The following is an 18,324-nucleotide window of genomic DNA, read 5'->3' as shown; positions in this document are numbered from 1 at the left end:
GTTAAAGATTGGGGCCTTTGATTCAGCCTCTCACACCAAGAGACAAGAAAAAAGTTTTAAGAGGAAAGTAGATAATGGTTATATGCATTACAGAGGTTAAATAGGATAAGGGATGGGAACAGGCTATTGGACTGGTAATGAAGAGGTCATGTGTGGCCTCAGCCAGAACTTACTGAATAAAGTATTGTTGAGGTAGAAGCTTGGTTGCAGTTAGTTGGGGAATGAAAGAAATTGAGGAAGAGGCGAAACCTGAAAAAATATGCAAACAGGCAGACAGCGCATAGGTACAGCTGACAGTTATGGTGGTTGGAGTAGATTGAAGAAAGGTTCCAACTGCTCCCTCCCCTCCTGCACACCCTCAAGGAAGAATTGAGCAGATCTGTAGGCTGAGGGAAAGAGCTGGAAAATGGAAAGTTAAAAATGCGTGAATGGGAAGCACTGTTAGAACAGTGCCTGAGCATGAGGGCGGAGTGAAGATGCAGACCCCGGTGGAGAAGTTCACCTGGAGGAGAAGAGAGTGCCACCTCTTGTTTCAGACTGGGTTCCTCTTACTGCTTCCCATGACAAGTCTGTTTTGCAGCAAGGACAGTCCAGCTTTTTAATATGTTAAATTGATTTCATGATTGTTTTTCTTTATTGTTCCAGTCTGAATGAAATATCTGATCTTTATTTTGAAAATAAAAGTTAATATGCTTTGTTTTAAAATAATATTTTTTTTCCAGTCTATATAATTTTAGAACATTTGGAAAATACTACAAAGTATTGTACAGGGGGAAAAAATGACCTCTTATCTGTGGACACACACCTTGTTTTTCCTTTTACAAAATTTGGATTATACTCAAAATACTGTTTTTAATGTATAACACTTTAACCTTAGTTATGGATTTTTATATAAAGAAGATTAAAGTTATAGTTATCAAATCAAATGCTTAATAAAACTTTCCTTAACTCTCTAGTTCAAGGATATGATTTCTTTTTTTCTGTCAAGACCACTGACCCACAGACAAAAATAACACTTAACACAATGCACATAAAGAACTCTTAATTGGACAAGATGAAGGCAGTAGGAGAGGGAATTCTTTTTAGGGACAATTTTGAACATTTTTATTTTCCTTTTTTTTTGGGGGGGGGGTGTGCTGTGCCACTTGGCACTGCTTACAGGATCTTAGTTCCCCAGCCAGGGATTGACCCGGGTCCACAGCAGTGAAAGCGTGGAGTCCTAACAACTGGACTGCCAGGGAATTCCCTATTTTCCTACTTTTTAAACTGACTATAAGGCATGACAGCCAAATGCAGTGTGTGAACTTTGATTAGATCCTGGATGGGCAGAGAAACAGCTATAAAGAATATTTTGGAGACAGGTAAATCTGAACATGGACAGAAGAGAAATGGTAGTAAGAGAAAAAAGGAAAAAGGAAAGGGAGAGATTAAGGCAGGAGAAGGCACAAATGCCATCAGTTCTGGGAAACGGGCTCTAAAGTAAATGTTTGCACCAGCTCTGCCCTTCGTTTGGCCAAGGACACCAGGTGGAACAGTGGCCTCTCAAATCCTTATCACTTGTTCTTTCTACACAGGAAAATAGCTTACTGCCTTTTTGTGTTTTAATTCAAAGTGTTTCTTTGAACTACAGGTTTGCTTCTCACGGAAACCTTAAGACTCTACATGTAAGTGAGGAAAACATGTAGAATTTAGACCTTTTTTTGGTACTTTGGTCAGTCTGCATAGTTACTTTGAAAATCTCCTTGATGTTTACAAGCTCCCTGACTACTTTATCTTTTATTCTTAAATGATAAGGGTAACCTAGTTCCACATTGCTGGGAGGTAACATAGGGAGTAATATGCCTGGTACATGTAGACTTGTAATTAAACTCAGCTTAAATAAGAGTTCTTTCCTTCCATCCTTTACATCTTATTGCTTCAAATCCCCTATCCTTTCCAAGCTAAAAGTGCTAACGTTGTATTTCTCTCTCTAAACAGGCTGCTTCCTTGGGATTACTACAGTTTCCTATCCTTAATGCTTCTGTGGATGAAAACTGCCAGAACATAACATATAAGGTTGGCTATGTGCTGTGATAAATAAAAGTGCAAATGTGCTTGTAGGTTAAAGAAGGTTCTATTATACCTCAAGTGGTGATCTTCTTCAAACTGGAAATTAAAGTATGGGGTAAAACATTAAACTGAAGATAAATCTGTTGCTATTGATGTTGGTTTTACTGGTTAATAATTAATGATACTATTCAGATATGCAGATTGCCATTTTTAACGCCTTTTGGTTTTCTGGTTAAAATAATGGAAATATACAGCTGTGAGGCAATGGTTTACATTTCCCATCGTACATACCCTCTCCACAAACAGAAGAGCTCTCTCAAAATGGAATTCCTGCAGTTTTTAAAACAAGAATAATTTAGGGACTTCCCTGGTGGTCCGGTGGTTAAGACTTCGCGCTCCCAATGCAAGGGGCCCGGGTTCGATTCCTGGTCAGGGAACTAGATCCCTCATGCCGCAAGAAGATCCCGCACACAGCAACAAAGATCCCACGTGCTGCAACTAAGACCCGGCACAGCCAAATAAATAATAAATAAATATTTTTTTTAAAAAATAAATAAATAAAATCACATGCTTGTGTATTGATACCCATTTAAAACAATAAATAAAGGGATTTCCCTTGTGGTCCAGTGGTTAAGAATCCGCCTTCCAATGCAGGGGATGCGGGTTCGATCCCTGGTTGGGGAACTAAGATCCCACATGCCGCAGGGCAACTAAGCCCCGAATGCTGTGGAGCCCGTGCACCACAATTAGAGAGAAGCCTGCGTGCTGCAACGAAAGATCCCACGTGCCACAACTAATGCCTGGTGCAGCCAAAAATAAATAAATATTTTTTAAAATTTAAAAAATAAATAAAATAAAACAACCATTTAAATGAGCAAAGTACTGAAAGTTTGAATTCGTTGAGTGAACTCTTCTGTTTGGAGTGAAATTTCATTAAGGCTGAGAACTCTTTTGAGGATGCGGCCCTTACTTGTATTTCTTATTGGAAATATACACCAGGAAGTGAGCTTTACATTCTGGGGGGTTGCATCTAAAATCTTTCCATGTTATTAATATAATTTCCTCATGAAGTATATACTTGTTGCAAACAATTCAGACAAGAAAATAGTGATATTTACCTTCAGTCCCATAATCCTAAGATAACTCACTGTTTATGCTGAGATGTACATCTGTCTAGGATTTTATTTTTACATAGTTAAAAAATATGGAATTATATATATTATATATATATATATATATATATAAAATATATATCTTTTTAAATTTAAAACGTTTTTCTTTTAACTATTTTCTATTTAATATGTTTTAGACATCATTACATGTCAATAAATATAGCTTTGTTATCATTTGTTTAGCCAGTGACTTATTGATAAACATTTTGATCATTTGCACTTTCTCAATCTTACAAACAATCTGACTCAACATCTCTGTTCATCTCTACATACTTTTGCATTTATCTCCTTAGCACACATTTTTGTAAATGTTGGTACGTACTGTTAAATGTTCTCCAGAAAGTATATACCAGCTTACGCTTCCACTAACAATGGATGGAAATAATCTATTGCCCTATATTTTTACCAAAAGAAATTTATCTTTTTCAAAAAAATCTTTTAAAATTATTTCTTTTAAATCATCACCAAAATGGTGAAAATAGTTTTCTATAGTTGAGTTCATAAGGCAGTGAAGGTTGAGACTTTCTTTTCTGTTAGCTTTTGAAAAGGCTGCTGTATAATTGTTTGTTTGTTTGTTTTTAGGCTTCTCATAACATTGGGATAGCAATGGATACAGAGCAGGGCTTGATTGTACCTAATGTGAAAAATATTCAGATCCGCTCCATATTTGAGATTGCCACTGAATTGAACCGCCTCCAGAAATTGGGCTCTGCCGGTCAGCTCAGCACCACTGACCTTACAGGAGGAACATTTACTCTTTCCAACATTGGATCAGTGAGTAATAGTAATGTTCAAGTTCATAAACCATAAATTAAGATTTGTGACCATATGCTCAGTTAAAAATAAAAACTTTAATTTGCCATTTGTTCCTCAGAAGCTTAATTTTTCTACTCTATTTTGCTTGTTTTCTAGATTGGTGGTACCTACGCCAGACCAGTGATATTGCCACCCGAAGTGGCAATTGGGGCCGTGGGAACAATTAAGGTATGTTTGTTACATAGTTGAAAAAAGAGTTTAAGCAAATTGGGGTAGGAAAAACAAAGAAGAGTAACTGTTTCTGAGGTTTTTCCCCTCACTTTGTAGGTTTGAGTATGGTATTGGGTTTAGTAAGCCAATTATTTCTTCCTAAGAACTAGGTCTACAACTCCGATGGCTGCCTCTGTAGAGTAAATGCTTGTGATCTGAATTGTTTCTGTATGGATCAACCATTGTGGATTATGCCAGGCACAGGTGTGAGTCTTTATGAATAATCACAAATATAGCCAATCTGAGTCTATCAAAATATCTTTATTTCAGAATACCAAAGAATAATAGTAAGCCAATCCAAATTATTATTTATAACGGGAAAACACCACTGAGAGCGTTTTTCTTAAACTTTGCTCTGTTCAAGAATCATTGGGAGTGCAGTTAAAAATGCAGATTTCTTGGCCTTGGGGACAGAGCCTCCAAAATTTACATATTAAACAAGAACCCATGTGTCTATGTTATAGGAGACTGACTTAGAATAAGGGTTGCAGGGATTCTTAACCCTGGCTACACATTAGAATCATCTGGAGAGTGTGAAAAAAGTGCCCAAGCTCGCCCCATACCAACTGCACCAGAATTTGGGGGCGCTGGGGCTTGGGCATCCCTATTAACTCAGGGTTGAGAACCACCAGAGTTAAAGAAATAAGCTCATAGATACCATTTCAATACCACCATTATTAAATGTCATTGTCACTACATTAACCTTGATTTTGATCTTCACGTTTTCAGAAGAACCTTGCTTCTTCTCTGTATTTATAATGCTTCCACATGGAACATCTCTGGGACTTGCTTTTCCTGAGTTTATTACTTTCATGTTGGCATCCAAAATCTTCACAGATACTTTCATTCAGCCTTTGATTTGCTTTCTAGCAGCTGGTACTTTGGCTGCTAAGTTACTCCCTCTTCTAGCTCTACTTTCCCTTCTGGCACACAGAAGAGACAGGGAGGAAAAATAAGAACACATAGCATGACACTGTTCTGTCCAAATCAGGAGTTTCTCTAAGGGATTAACTTCTCTATCACTCATCCGCCCCCAACAAGCATTCAGCATTTGATTCTCAAAGAATTCTGACTTTTTGCAGCTTACAAACAAACCGTCATACCTATTTAACAAAGTAGTTTTGTTTTCCCTTTTCGTGAAAGCAGTTTGTTTTCTTCTGAATTGTACATATAGGTATGTAACTGTGGTAAACTATACATGACAAATGTTAGCATTTTAATCAAAGCGTATGTTTCAGCAGCAGTAGGTACAGTCACGCTGTTTGCAACAATCACCACCGTCCATCTCCAGAGCTTTTTTATCATCCCAAACTGAGACTGTGTGCACAATATATACCACATTTTGTTAATCTATTCATCTCTAATGAGTATTTGGGTTGTTTCCATTTTTTGGCTATTGTGAATAATGCTGCTATGAACATTGGTGTACAATTACCTGTGTGAGATGCATTTTTTCAGAATCATCTTACTCATGGTTTTTTCAAGTTATGAAGCATAGTTCTTGAAGTATAAATCTTCATAGTGACTTAATGTAGTTAATCTTTGTTGGGTAGGGACAGTATTTCATTCCTTTCTCCCTTTGGGTCATCTCTCCTTTGCTATCTTTTGTTTTCACTGTAAATTTTAAACTGTCACTAAATAGTCTTAAGTCACTAAAACCTCCACATTCCTCAATTCTCAGTCCTTATCTTTCTTGACCCATTAGCTGCACTTGAGTTGATCAATACCGCCTCTTTGGAAAAGCTTCTTCGCTGCGACTTGCAGAAAACCTCGCTAGTCTGCTTCCCCCCTACCTAGCGCCTGTTCCCTCTGAGTCTCCTTTGCCTGTACCTCCTCGTCTCCCAATCTCTAAACATTGGAGTACCCCAGGGCTCAGTTCTGGCCCTTTTCTTTATCTGATCCAGTCTCACGGCTTTAAATACCATTTATATGTGGATAGCTCCCAAGTTTATATCTCCAGACCAGACTAGACCTCTCCTTTGAACTCCAAACTCTTATTTCCTACTCAGAAGTCTAATTAGGCATCTCCAGTTTCCTGCTCCTTCCCTCACCACCCCACCCTCTCACCTGCTCCTCCTGAAGTCTTCTCCTTGCAGTGACTGGCCATTCTGTTCAGAAACCTCCAATAGCTTCTCACCTCACTCCAAATCAAAGGCAAACTAGCTGCAGTGGCCTACCATGGCTCTACACCAGTGCCACTCAGTGTGACTGGGACCCACATCAGGCTGTGACTGTTGTATCCGGCCTATGAGGGGAGAACTACAGAAGGGGAGAGTAGGGCTTAGAAACCTTCATTGCCCTTTGACAGAGTGATTTTATGTCTACTGAACCTAACAATAAGAGGTGGATCTTAACATTTTGTATATCTTTTTATATCATTATAAAAAGATAATATATTTTTGATATATATTCACTTTTGATATATATTTTTTTAAAAATAGCCTGCAATGAATTCGCTTTTTTTTAAATCTGTTTTTGGAAAAGTCAGAGACAGACTGGGAAGCATAACTGTTGTCTTAGCAACATGCCCCCCTTCAGCCTGATCTTTCTGTGACCTCATCTCCCACCTTTCACCCTGGCCCCTCCACTGCAGCCTCCCTGCCAACTTTGCTGGTCCTCCAACACTCCAGCCATGCTTCCCCCCGTCTTTCTCCAGGTGTCCATATGGCTTGCTTCCTCACTGCCTTCAGTGAGGACACCTTCTTGGTGAGGCTTTCCCTGCCCACCTGTTAAAAAAAAATGCAACCTCTCCCCTATTTCCACCTCCTGCATATAATCTCTATCTCTCCATTCCAAAGTGCTTTAGTTTTTCATTTGCACTTTTCACTATCTAACACACTATATATTTTTTACTTATTTATCTTAATCATCTGTCTCTCCCCATTAAAATGTTAGCTCCAAGAGGGCAAGGATTGTTATTTGTTTTGTTCATTGCTTTATCCCCAGAGTCTAGAAGAGTACCTGGTACATGGTAGATGCTCAATAAATAGCTGTTAAATAATTGAAATCTGAAATGAAGTTTACTGTACATATGGAAATTTTACAGGTGACAGGAAATACCTTGGAGAAACTCTGAAAGCTTGAAGCACACACTCACAAAGATGGGAAGAGTAGTAGTTAGCATTATCAAAAGTCATTTGGGATGCCCATTTCTTCTCTATTATAGGGAGGGAGATTTGCCTAATCTTTCACCATTGTTTTTACTAGAGCTTGCTTTGAGCAAGTGAAGGCTGACTCTGTCCTTTTCCTTATTTGTAGGCCCTTCCCCGATTTAACGAGAAAGGGGAAGTATATAAGGCCCAGATAATGAATGTGAGCTGGTCAGCTGATCACAGAATTATTGATGGTGCTACAATGTCACGCTTCTCCAATTTGTGGAAATCCTACTTAGAAAACCCAGCTTTTATGTTACTAGATCTGAAATGAAGATTGATAAGACATCCTTGAACTTTCTGAGCTTCGAAAGAAAATGCAGAACCCAGCTGTGCAGCACACGTTCCTCATTGCAGTTTGTATTGTAAATGATTTGTAATGTATGATTACAGTTCTGAGACACAATATGTATCACTATTCTGTTAGGGTTTTTACTGAAAAGGAATAATGGTATAATAATTCTCCTGGGCTGTCACATTTTATAGGTCATAGTACAACTTCTTAATATAGTGCTGAGGTCTTTGTGTCAATGGATTGAAACTGGCAGGGGCAACAAAATGAATATTACTGAAAGACAGGCCGCCATATACAGTATTTGCCCTATTTTTTTCTTTCTTTTTTTTTATTTTAAACTAACTTTTTTTTTTATAAACTTTTTTTAATTTATTTTATTTATTATTTTTGGCTGCGTCGGGTCTTAATTGCGGCACGCGGGATATTCGTTGAGGCATGCGGGATCTTTCCTTGCGGCACGGGATCTTCATTGTGGCGTGCGGGCTTCTCTCTAGTTGTGGCGTGTGGGTTTTCTCTCTCTAGTTGTGGCGTGCGGGCCCCAGGGCGTGTGGGCTGTGTAGTTTGTGGCGCACGGGCTCTAGCTGAGGTACGCGAGCTCAGTAGTTGTGGCGCACAGGCTTAGTTGCCCTGGGCATGTGGAATCTTAGTTCCCTGACCAGGGATTGAACCTACATCCCCTGCATTGTAAGGCAGATTCTTTACCACTGGACCACCAGTGAAGTCTCTAAACTAATTCTTAATGAAACTTTTCAATTATACTTAGTTGGGAAAAGGAATTTATATGCAAAAGTATTTTCTATTTCCCCACAAGAATGCAAATTATTGTATAAAATAAGTGCAATTGTATTTAGCTTTTAAGATATCCTGGAGTGTGTTGCTCTGTAGAGATTATCATCTGTAAATGTCTTATTTGTATAAATTAATATCTTTTAAAAGGGAAAATTATAAGCTAATCTTAAAAATGCCCAATTATAGTTTTATAGCCAGTAAGGCCATTAAAAGTATTTGTTTAAAGTGGATATACTTTTAGAATTTGGTAATGGTTTAGTTTTTATTGGGAAAAACTTCACCTTTACAACCTTGCTTCAATGTAAGGAAGGTACTTTAAATGTAGCAACCACTGACATTGTGTTACATTCAGAAGTCCATTGCCTTTTAACTTTTTTTTTTTTTTACTTTCTTGGTCTTCAGCTAAAAAAATAGGATAGATTAAGAAGTTAGGGTCTATTCTATTCTTCATATCCTGAGAAGGAATATGAATAAGGGGAGAGAGAAGACTAATGGGTAATTATGGACATTAAAATAAAATAATAAATTTTGCACAGAAATAAAGGTATCCTCATGATCATTTTGTTAGAGGCCCACTTGAATCAGAAATTCAGGTTGTTTCTAATATTGTCTAATTGAATACTGTATGTTCAAGTGAAGTTTTGTGACAGAAGAAGTTGTTTTAATGTCTACTTGATTTTTTTCAAAATGGAAATGATGTATAATTCAGAAAATAATGGATCTAATGAATGTTATTTTTAAAATTCAGATAATATGAGGAGTTGCAAAGAAAATAAAATCAACCATAATCCAACCACTATTAACATTTTGATCAAGGTATCTGTATACATAGCTATTCTTTTTATGGAAATAAGATTGTGCTGTATCTACTATTTTATAGTTTGATTTTATAAATTTAACATTATGAGTCAATAAACAGTTCCACATTATGATACTTTTAAATGGCTGCATAATATTCTATTGTTTGCATTTATTACACATCTAAATGTTAAACATCTACTGTATACTAAGTGTGATGCTAAGCAGTGGGTACACAATGCCCATCCTCATGGTTCCTGCCTTCACTGGGCTTACAGTCTAGGGAGGGAGACAGATATTTAATAATCATAAAAATAAGAATATAATTAACTCCTAAGTAGGAGAAAACAGGGTGCTATGAGAGCATCTAATAGAAGTTACTGATCCTGTCTGGGAAGATCAGGAGAGGAGGTACCATAATTTAACCAATTCCCTGTTGACGGCATTTACAGAATTTTAAGTGAAGAATGACATGATCAGTAAAAATTTCCCCTTCACTTAAGAAATGTGAAAACTAGGAGAACAAGAGCTTTGAATTAAGTATGTAATATGTTCCCCTAAAAGTCCAACATCATTGGCTCAGAATAAACCCTTGAGCTATCTGTTCTATCCCAAATCCCTGCCATTACCACCTTCTCTTTTGTCTCATCCTTTGAGAATTCAGCAAAGGATTTGCTTTCCATTGTGTGTTGGACCTTTAAGATAAGAGGATCCACTGGGAGGGATGAGGGGGCCAGGAGCACAGCCCTAGTAGCAGTGCGGATCCACAGGGCTCCACACGTCATAGGGCGGGAACTGTTTAGAACAAGGCCTTAGCCGTATTCCTAAAGGTTGAAATTAAAGGGAAGAAGCCAGAAAATTCAAGTCCTTCACTAGTATGTCTGGAGGTTGGAAGGTACTATATGTCCATGGGGGAGAAGCCAAAGTTATTGGCCCCAGATTATTGTTGGGAGCGCCCAACAAGAAAATCAAGGTTCCATTCATTATGTGGGGCATTCCTCTGATTTTGAAAAGGAAGCACAATAGGGAAGGAAGTTTGAAGGACAGAAGCCAGATTGGTATTAATTTCCATTTTAGAGATCAAAATGTACCAAATCTTGAAACATTCCAAGAAGTGGTTATGTAGGGAAAAGAGAGCCCACAGGCCTGTTTCAGCATTTCCCATGGCTTTCCAAAGTGGGTCCCAAAGGTCACTTGATGGATTTCTTTGCTGACTTCTAAGTAAACTACGGTTTGAGAAAGATGATGGAACTCACTCAGCACTGCCCTGCAACCCCGAAGTACAAACCTTTCCTTGACGTCTTCGGACTTATTTAACATTCACCCTGTAATTGATTAATTAGTTCATTCTGCACATATTTATTACTGAATACATGTATTCAGTTCCAGGCCCTGAGATATACGCTGTGCATAAAGATGAAGAAGATAGATGAAGTTTCTGACCTCACAGTGAGAACTCTGGCTGGTGATTAAAGCCTTCACCAGAAGTGGGTCTGTGCCAGTAACATGGAGGAGAGCAGTGCTTCTAGAGTTGAGTTATATCTCCAGTCGGTTCTTTATGGTGGTTTTGCTCCTTCCCTATAAACTTTTTCTCACTGAGGTTAGATCATTGTGTCTCCTTTACACACTAGGCCTGCCTCATCAATCCTGCCTCACAAACCGTACACCTAATAATGAGATAGACTCTGTCCTTAGGTCACACAGACACAGGCCATTCAAGCTCTTCAGGTTACGGTTTGGGTGTTGCTTTTCATGAGGCAAGCAACATAGGGGACCTACATGAGCCCAGACATTTAGGGAGCAATATGCAAGGGCTGTACCATCTGAGCATAATATTTTCAGAGTGCACATAAAAGAGCTTCTAATTAAACTACCATCAATGAGTCATCTAGCCTCTATGCTCATGAAATAGTGGTAGAGAGGGAAAAATTGAGTAAAATTTGAGACAATAATAATAATAGTGTCAGGCACCGCTAATGCTTTACATATATTCATTCGTTTCGTCTCTCCAGAAACACTATGAGGTAGGTGCAATGATTAGCCCCATTTGAGGAAACAGAGTTTAAGTACTTGGATGCGTGTGGATTAACATACTCTAAAGAAGTATAAAAAGCTAAACTATTATACCTCACTTTGTGTTCCAAATGCCAGGATTGTCCATGATTTTATGCCATTTGAGGAACTGGTATTATTGAGCTAAAAGAAAGAGAGTTTTTGTTTGTCTTAGGGGTCTTAGCAGTTTGAAATGCTCCCTGAAGGCCCTGCGTTCTCCAGGCACCGAAAGGAAGGGGTTTTGGTGTTATGAATTCTCTGCAGCAGTAGTTTATGAGAGCAGCATGATGTCAGTTCACCTCAGAACAGGATCTACCAACATCCTCCTGTTCTCTTACTGAGCCAGCCTTTACACACCAGAACCAAACTGTAGAAGAGAGCTGGCCATTGGGGATTCTCAGAGTACAGGATGCTTCCTTTAGGAATGAGAGTGAAACCTGAAGCTGCCTTCAGTGACGTCCCAGTTGTTCCTGGTGGCCTGTAGCAAAGCATGAGGACGATATCACGTGCTTCGGGAGATGATCAAAGGAAAATCCTGAGACTTCCAGAGGAAAGGATTGGGGTCTCCATCCTTGCAGACAGTGCCTTATCTTCCCCAGGTACAAGCACTCGAAAACTAGAAAGAGGTAAGCACAGAATTTGGGTTTCAGAAGATCCTCTTATGCGCTTTATCGTCCATCACAATGAATTAGTCCCCATTCCCTGAAAACAACATGCAGTGTATTTCATGTTTCCATGCCTTTGCTGGGCTTGTTTCTCCACTCTGGTCTCCACCAGAAGAAAATCCAGAACAAAAGTCACTTCCTTTTTTAGACCTCCTCTGACTGCGCCTCCCTACGTTTGAATCGATATTTATTTTTCCTCTCTCTCTCCTGCTTTGTCCACACCTCCAACAGGACTCATGCAGTGGTGTAGCTGGATGGGTATGTCTTCACTGCTGGCCTGTGAACCCTCTCAGTAGCCCCAGCTCAATTGCCTAGTACTCAGTATGTGCTGGTTGACTTAAAAAGAAATCTATGCCCTGGATTTGATTACATTTTTTTATGAAGTCCTCATGTAGCATTGAAGCATTGCCAATGACCCAGAAAAGTATAATGTGAAGCAACCATGGCCATGAGGCAGCTCTTGTATCTATGGAATGACTCTGAATGGCTATGCCTGCTACAAGGAAAAGTATCTAGAGGAAAAGGAATCTGTTCAAACCTCCCTATAATTGGTAAGACATTTGTTTTAAATTTTTGACAAAAGACAGTTATATTTTCTATGTGTTGTGTATATTTCATAGTTCATTGTAAGTCCTCAGTTAATCAGAATGTTTAGTGCTTTCAAGCTCATTTTAGATTTTATAGAACTTGGATCATTATTTTGCTTTTTAAAATGTTTACTGCAAATGATTCATTTATGCCACTACACCATGTGACTAAGCAAAGCAATGATTTATGTGAGGCCAAGCAGGAAATAACACAGCCAAATTCTCCAATGTTATTTATATGGGAAAACAATACCCACATTACAGGTGCATTTACTATGCCAAAAAAATAGAAACTACTTAATTTATTGATTTACTGATTTATTGATTTATGCCCTGCCACTTTCAGAAAGAATTTAAGAAAGCAACTGTGTCCATAGTCATATTCACCACATTTGAACAGTATAACTATCATTGTTGTGTTGTCGTTTACTGTTACCTTTACATAATTTTTTTATAAATAAAGTTTTATTGGAACACGGTCCCACACATACTTTTATGTATTTTTTTTTTTAATGCTCTATGGAGTTGGGTTTTTTTGGGGGTTCTTTGTTTTTTTTATTTTTTGGCTGTGTTGGGTCTTCGTTGCTGTGCACGGGCTTTCTCTGGCTGTGGAGAGCGGGGGCTACTCTTCGTTGCGGTGCTTGGGCTTCTCATTGCGGTGGCTTCTCTTGTGGCAGAGCACAGACTCTAGGCGTGTGGGCTTCAGTAGTTGTGGCTTGCAGGCTCTGGAGCGCAGACTCAGTAGTTGTGGCATGCGGGCTTAGTTGCTCCATGGCATGTGGGATCTTCCCGGACCAGGGCCTGAACCCGTGACCCCACATTGGCAGGCCGATTCTTAACCACTGTGCCACCAGGGAACTCCACATTTTAAATTAAGCATCTCAGGATTTCCCTGGTGGTGCAGTGGTTAAGAATCCGCCTGCCAATGCAGGGGACACGGGTTCGATCCCTGGTCCGGGAAGATCCTACATGCCGCGGAGCAACTAAGCCCGAGTGCCACAACTACTGAAGCCTGCGTGCCTAGAGCCCGTGCTCTGCAACAAGAGAAGCCACCGCAATGAGAAGCCTGCGCACCACAACAAAGAGCAACCCCCGCTTGCCGCAACTAGAGAAAGCCCGTGCACAGCAACGAAGACCCAACGCAGCCAAAAACAAACAAACTAAAAAAAAAGAGAGAGGGAATCTTAAGTTCAGTCTTGATTTTTCTGTTTTTCCAGAGAGACGCAGACAGCACCAAGTCAGTTGTCTTCATCCCACTTCCTAGTTCCGCCTTTTTGCATCCCAGCCTTGCCAAAACTGAATTCTCGTTCCCCTGGTTGATGAAAACTTATTCAGATCATTTATATGTCCTTGGTAACCATCAGAAACCTAACTTGGCACCCACAGAATTTCCGTGAATGGGTCTCCCAGGGCATCCAACCCTGGGAAATCTACTCAGGGGACATTCTGAGTCCTTTCTGACTCAGTTCCTTCTCTGATACTCTTGCTCAGGTTTTAGGAAGTAATTCTCTAGTCATCTTCTCTCTCTTTTTTTTTTCTTTTCTCTCTCTCTTTTTTTAACATCTTTGTTGGAGTATAATTGCTTTAGAGTGTTGTGTTAATTTCTGCTGTACAACAAAGTGAATCAACTATGTGTATACGTATATCCCCATATCCCCTCCCTCTTGCATCTCCCTCCCACCCTCCTTATCCCACCCCTCTAGGTGGTCGCAAAGCACCAAGCTGATCTCCCTGTGCCATGCAGCTGCTTCCCACTAGCTATCTCTTTTACATTTGGTAGTGTATATATGTCAATGCTACTCTCTTCGTCCCAGCTTACCCTTCCCCCTCTCCGTGTCCTCAAGTCCATTCTCTACATCTGTGTCTTTATTCCTGTCCTGCCCCTAGGTTCATCAGAACCTTTTTTTTTTTTTTTTTTAGATTCCGTATATATGTGTTAGCATACGGTATTTGTTTTTCTCTTTCTGACTTACTTCACTCTGTATGACAGACTCTAGGTCCATCCGCCTCACTACAAATAACTCAATTTCGTTTCTTTTTATGGCTGAGTAATATTCTGCTGCATATACCTGCCACATCTTCTTTATCCATTCATCTCTCGATGGACACTTAGGTTGCTTCCATGTCCTGGCTATTGCAAACAGTGCGGCAATGGACATTGTGGTACATGACTTTTTGAATTATGGTTTTCTCAGAGTATATGCCCAGTAGTGGGATTGCTGGGTCATATGGCAGTTCCATTTTTAGTTTTTTAAGGAACCTCCATACTGTTCCCCGTAGTGGCTGCACCAATCTACATTCCCACCAACAGTGCAAGAGGGTTCCCTCTTCTCCACACCCTCTCCAGCATTTACTGTTTGTAGATTTTTTGATGATGGCCATTCTGACCAGTGTGAGGTGATACCCCACTGTAGTTTTGATTCAAATTTCTCTAATGACTAGTGATGCCGAGCATCCCCTCATGTGTCCACTGGCAATCTGTATATCCTCTTTGGAGAAACATCTATTCATTTCCTCTGCCCATCTATGGATTGGGTTGTTTGTTTTTTTGATACTGAGCTGCATGAGCTGCTTGTATATTTTGGAGATTAATCCTTTGTCAGTTGCTTCGTTTACAAATATTATCTTCCATTCTGAGGGCTGTCTTTCGTCTTTTCTATGGTTGCCTTTGCTGTGCAAAAGCTTTTAAGTTTCATTGGGTCCCATTTGTTTATTTTTGTTTTTATTTCCATTTCTCTAGGAGGTGGGTCAAAAAGGATCTTGCTGTGATTTATATCATAGAGTGTTCTGCCTATGCTTTCCTCTAAGAGTTTGATAGTGTCTGGCCCTACATTTAGGTCTTTAATCCATTTTGAGTTTATTTCTGTTAGGAAGTGTTCTAATTTCATTCTTTTACATGTAGCTGTCCAGTTTTCCCAGCACCACTCACTGAAGAGGCTTTCCTCTCTCCATTGTATACTCTTGCCTCCTTTATCAAAGATAAGGTGACCATAGGTGCATGGGTTTATCTCTGGGCCCTCTATCCTGCTCCACCAATCTATATTTCTGTCTTCATGCCAGCACCACACTGTCTTGATTACTGTAGCTTTGTATTATAGTCTGAAGTCTGGGAGTCTGATGCCTCCAGCTCCGTTTTTCTTTCTCAGGATGGCTTTGGCTATTCAGGGTCTTTTGTGTTTCCATACAAATTGTGCAAATTTTTGTTCTAGTTCTGTGAAAAATGCCATTGGTAGTTTGATAGGGATTGCATTGAATCTGTAGATGGCTTTGGGTTGTATAGTCATTTTCACAATGTTGATTCTTCCAATCCAAGAACAGAGTATATCTCTCCATCTGTTTGTATCATCTGTAATTTCTCTCATCAGTGTCTTATAGTTTTCTGCATACAGGTCTTTTGTCTCCTTAGGTAGGTTTATTCCTAGGTATTTTATTCTTTTTGTTGCAGTGGTAAATGGGAGTGTTTCCTTAATTTGTTTTTCAGATTTTTCATCATTAGTGTATAGGAATGCAAGAGATTTCTTTGCATTAATTTTGTATCCTACTACTCTACCAAATTCATTGATTAGCTCTAGTAGTCTTCTGGTGGCATCTTTAGGATTCTCTATGTATAGTATCATGTCATCTGCAAACAGTGACAGTTTTACATCTTCTTTTCCGATTTGAATTCCTTTTATTTCTTTTTCTTCTCTGATTGCTGTGGCTAAAACTTCCAAAACTATGTTGAATAATAGTGGTGAGAGTGGGCAACATTGTCTTGTTCCTGATCTTAGAAGAAATGGTTTCAGTTTTTCACCATTGAGAGTGATGTTTGCTGTGGGTTTGTCATATGTGGCCTTTATTATGTTGAGGTAGGTTCTCTCTATGCCTACTTTCCAGAGAGTTTTTATCATAAATGGGTGTTGAATTTTTTCGAAAGCTTTTTCTGCATCTATTGAGATTATCATATGGTTTTTCTCCTCCAATTTGTTAATATGGTGTATCACATTGATTGATTTGCGTATATTGAAGAATCCTTGCATTCCTGGGATAAACCCCACTTGATCATGGTGATTGATCCTTTTAATGTGCTATTGGAATTTGTTTGCTAGTATTTTGTTGAGGATTTTTGCATCTGTGTTCATCAGAGACATTGGCTGTAGCTTTCTTTTTTTGTGACATCTTTGTCTGGTTTGGTATCTGGGTGATGGTGGCCTCGTAGAATGAGTTTGGGAGTGTTCCTCCCTCTACTATATTTTGGAAGAGTTTGAGAAGGATATGTGTTAGCTCTTCTCTAAATGTTTGATAGAATTCGCTTGTGAAGCCATCTGGTCCTGAGCTTTTGTTTGTTGGAAGATTTTAAATCACAGTTTCAATTTCAGTGCTTATGATTGGTCTGTTTATATTTTCTATTTCTTCCTAGTTCAGTCTCGGAAGGTTGTGCTTTTCTAAGAATGTGTCCATTTCTTCCAGGTTGTCCATTTTATTGGCATATAGTTGCTTGTAGTGATCTCTCATGATCCTTTGTATTTCTGCAGTGTCAGTTGTTACTTCTTTTTCATTTCTAATTCTGTTGATTTGAGTCTTTTCCCTTTTTTTCTTGATGGGTCTGGCTAATGGTTTATCAATTTTGTTTATCTTCTTAAAGAACCAGCTTTTAGTTTTATTGATCTTTGCTATTGTTTCTTTCATTTCTTTTTCATTTATTTCTGATCTGATCTTTATGATTTCTTTCCTTCTTCTGACTTTGGGGTTTTTTTTCATTCTTCTTTCTCTAATTGCTTTAGGTGTAAGGTTAGGTTGTTTATTTGAGATTTTTCTTGTTTCTTGAGGTAAGTTGTATGGCTATAAACTTCCCTCTTAGAACTGCTTTTGCTGCATCCCACAGGTTTTGGATCGTCGTGTTTTCATTGTTATTTGTTTCTAGGTATTTTTTGATTTCCTCTTTGATTTCTTCAGTGATCTCTTGGTTATTTAGCTGTGTATTGTTTAGCCTCCATGTGTTTGTATCTTTCACAGTTTTTTCCCTGTAATTGATATCTAGTCTCATAGCATTGTGGCCGGAAAAGATACTTGATATGATTTCAATTTTCTTAACTTTACCAAGGCTTGATTTGTTACCCAAGATATGGTCTATCCTGGAGAATGTTCCATGTGAACTTGAGAAGAAAGTGTATTCTGCTGTTTTGGGATGGAATGTCCTATAAATATCAGTCCAAACACTATAAGTCCATCTTGTTTAATGTGTCATTTAAAGCTTGTGTTTATTTATTTTCATTTTGGTTGATTTGTACATTGGTGAAAGTGGGGTGTTAAAGTCCCCTACTATTATTGTGTTACTGTCGATTTCCCCTTCTATGGCTGTTAGCATCCACCCCATGCATTGAGGTGCTACTATGTTGGGTGAACAAATATCTACAATTGTTATATCTTCTTCTTGGATTGATCCCCCGATCACCATATAGTATCCTTCCGCGTCTCTTGTAACAGTCCCTATTTTAAAGTCTATTCTGTCTGATATGAGAATTGCTACTCCAGCTTTCTTTTGATTTCTATTTGCATGGAATATCTTTTTCCATCCCCTCACTCTCAGTCGGAATGTGTCCCCAGGTCTGAAGTGGGTCTCTTGTAGACAGTGTATGTATGGGTCTTAGTTTTGCATCCACCCAGCCAGTCTATGTCCCTTGGTGGAGCATCTAATCCTTCTATATTTAAGGTAATCATTGATATGTATGTTTCTATTACCATTTTCTTAATTGTTTT

The 18,324-nt window shown here is 38.9% G+C and overlaps 1 protein-coding gene across 2 annotated transcripts in view; it reads left to right on the top strand.

Moving 5' to 3' along the window:
* The window catches only part of DBT (dihydrolipoamide branched chain transacylase E2), a 44,600-nt gene extending 35,335 nt beyond the window's left edge, over positions 1-9,265 (top strand). For both annotated transcript variants that reach the window (XM_068540400.1, XM_068540401.1), the window contains 4 exons: positions 1,978-2,055; positions 3,804-3,995; positions 4,134-4,205; positions 7,506-9,265. In XM_068540400.1, coding sequence (XP_068396501.1) covers positions 1,978-2,055; positions 3,804-3,995; positions 4,134-4,205; positions 7,506-7,673 — 510 coding nt within the window. In that variant the 3' untranslated portion in view covers positions 7,674-9,265. The remainder of the gene's footprint in view (positions 1-1,977; positions 2,056-3,803; positions 3,996-4,133; positions 4,206-7,505) is intronic.
* Positions 9,266-18,324: the final 9,059 nt, after the last annotated feature.

The sequence above is a fragment of the Eschrichtius robustus genome, chromosome 3, assembly GCF_028021215.1.
Source record: "Eschrichtius robustus isolate mEscRob2 chromosome 3, mEscRob2.pri, whole genome shotgun sequence".
In the NCBI taxonomy this organism is placed as follows: Eukaryota; Metazoa; Chordata; class Mammalia; order Artiodactyla; family Eschrichtiidae; genus Eschrichtius; species Eschrichtius robustus.
This window is presented reverse-complemented; position numbering and strand designations above follow the sequence as displayed.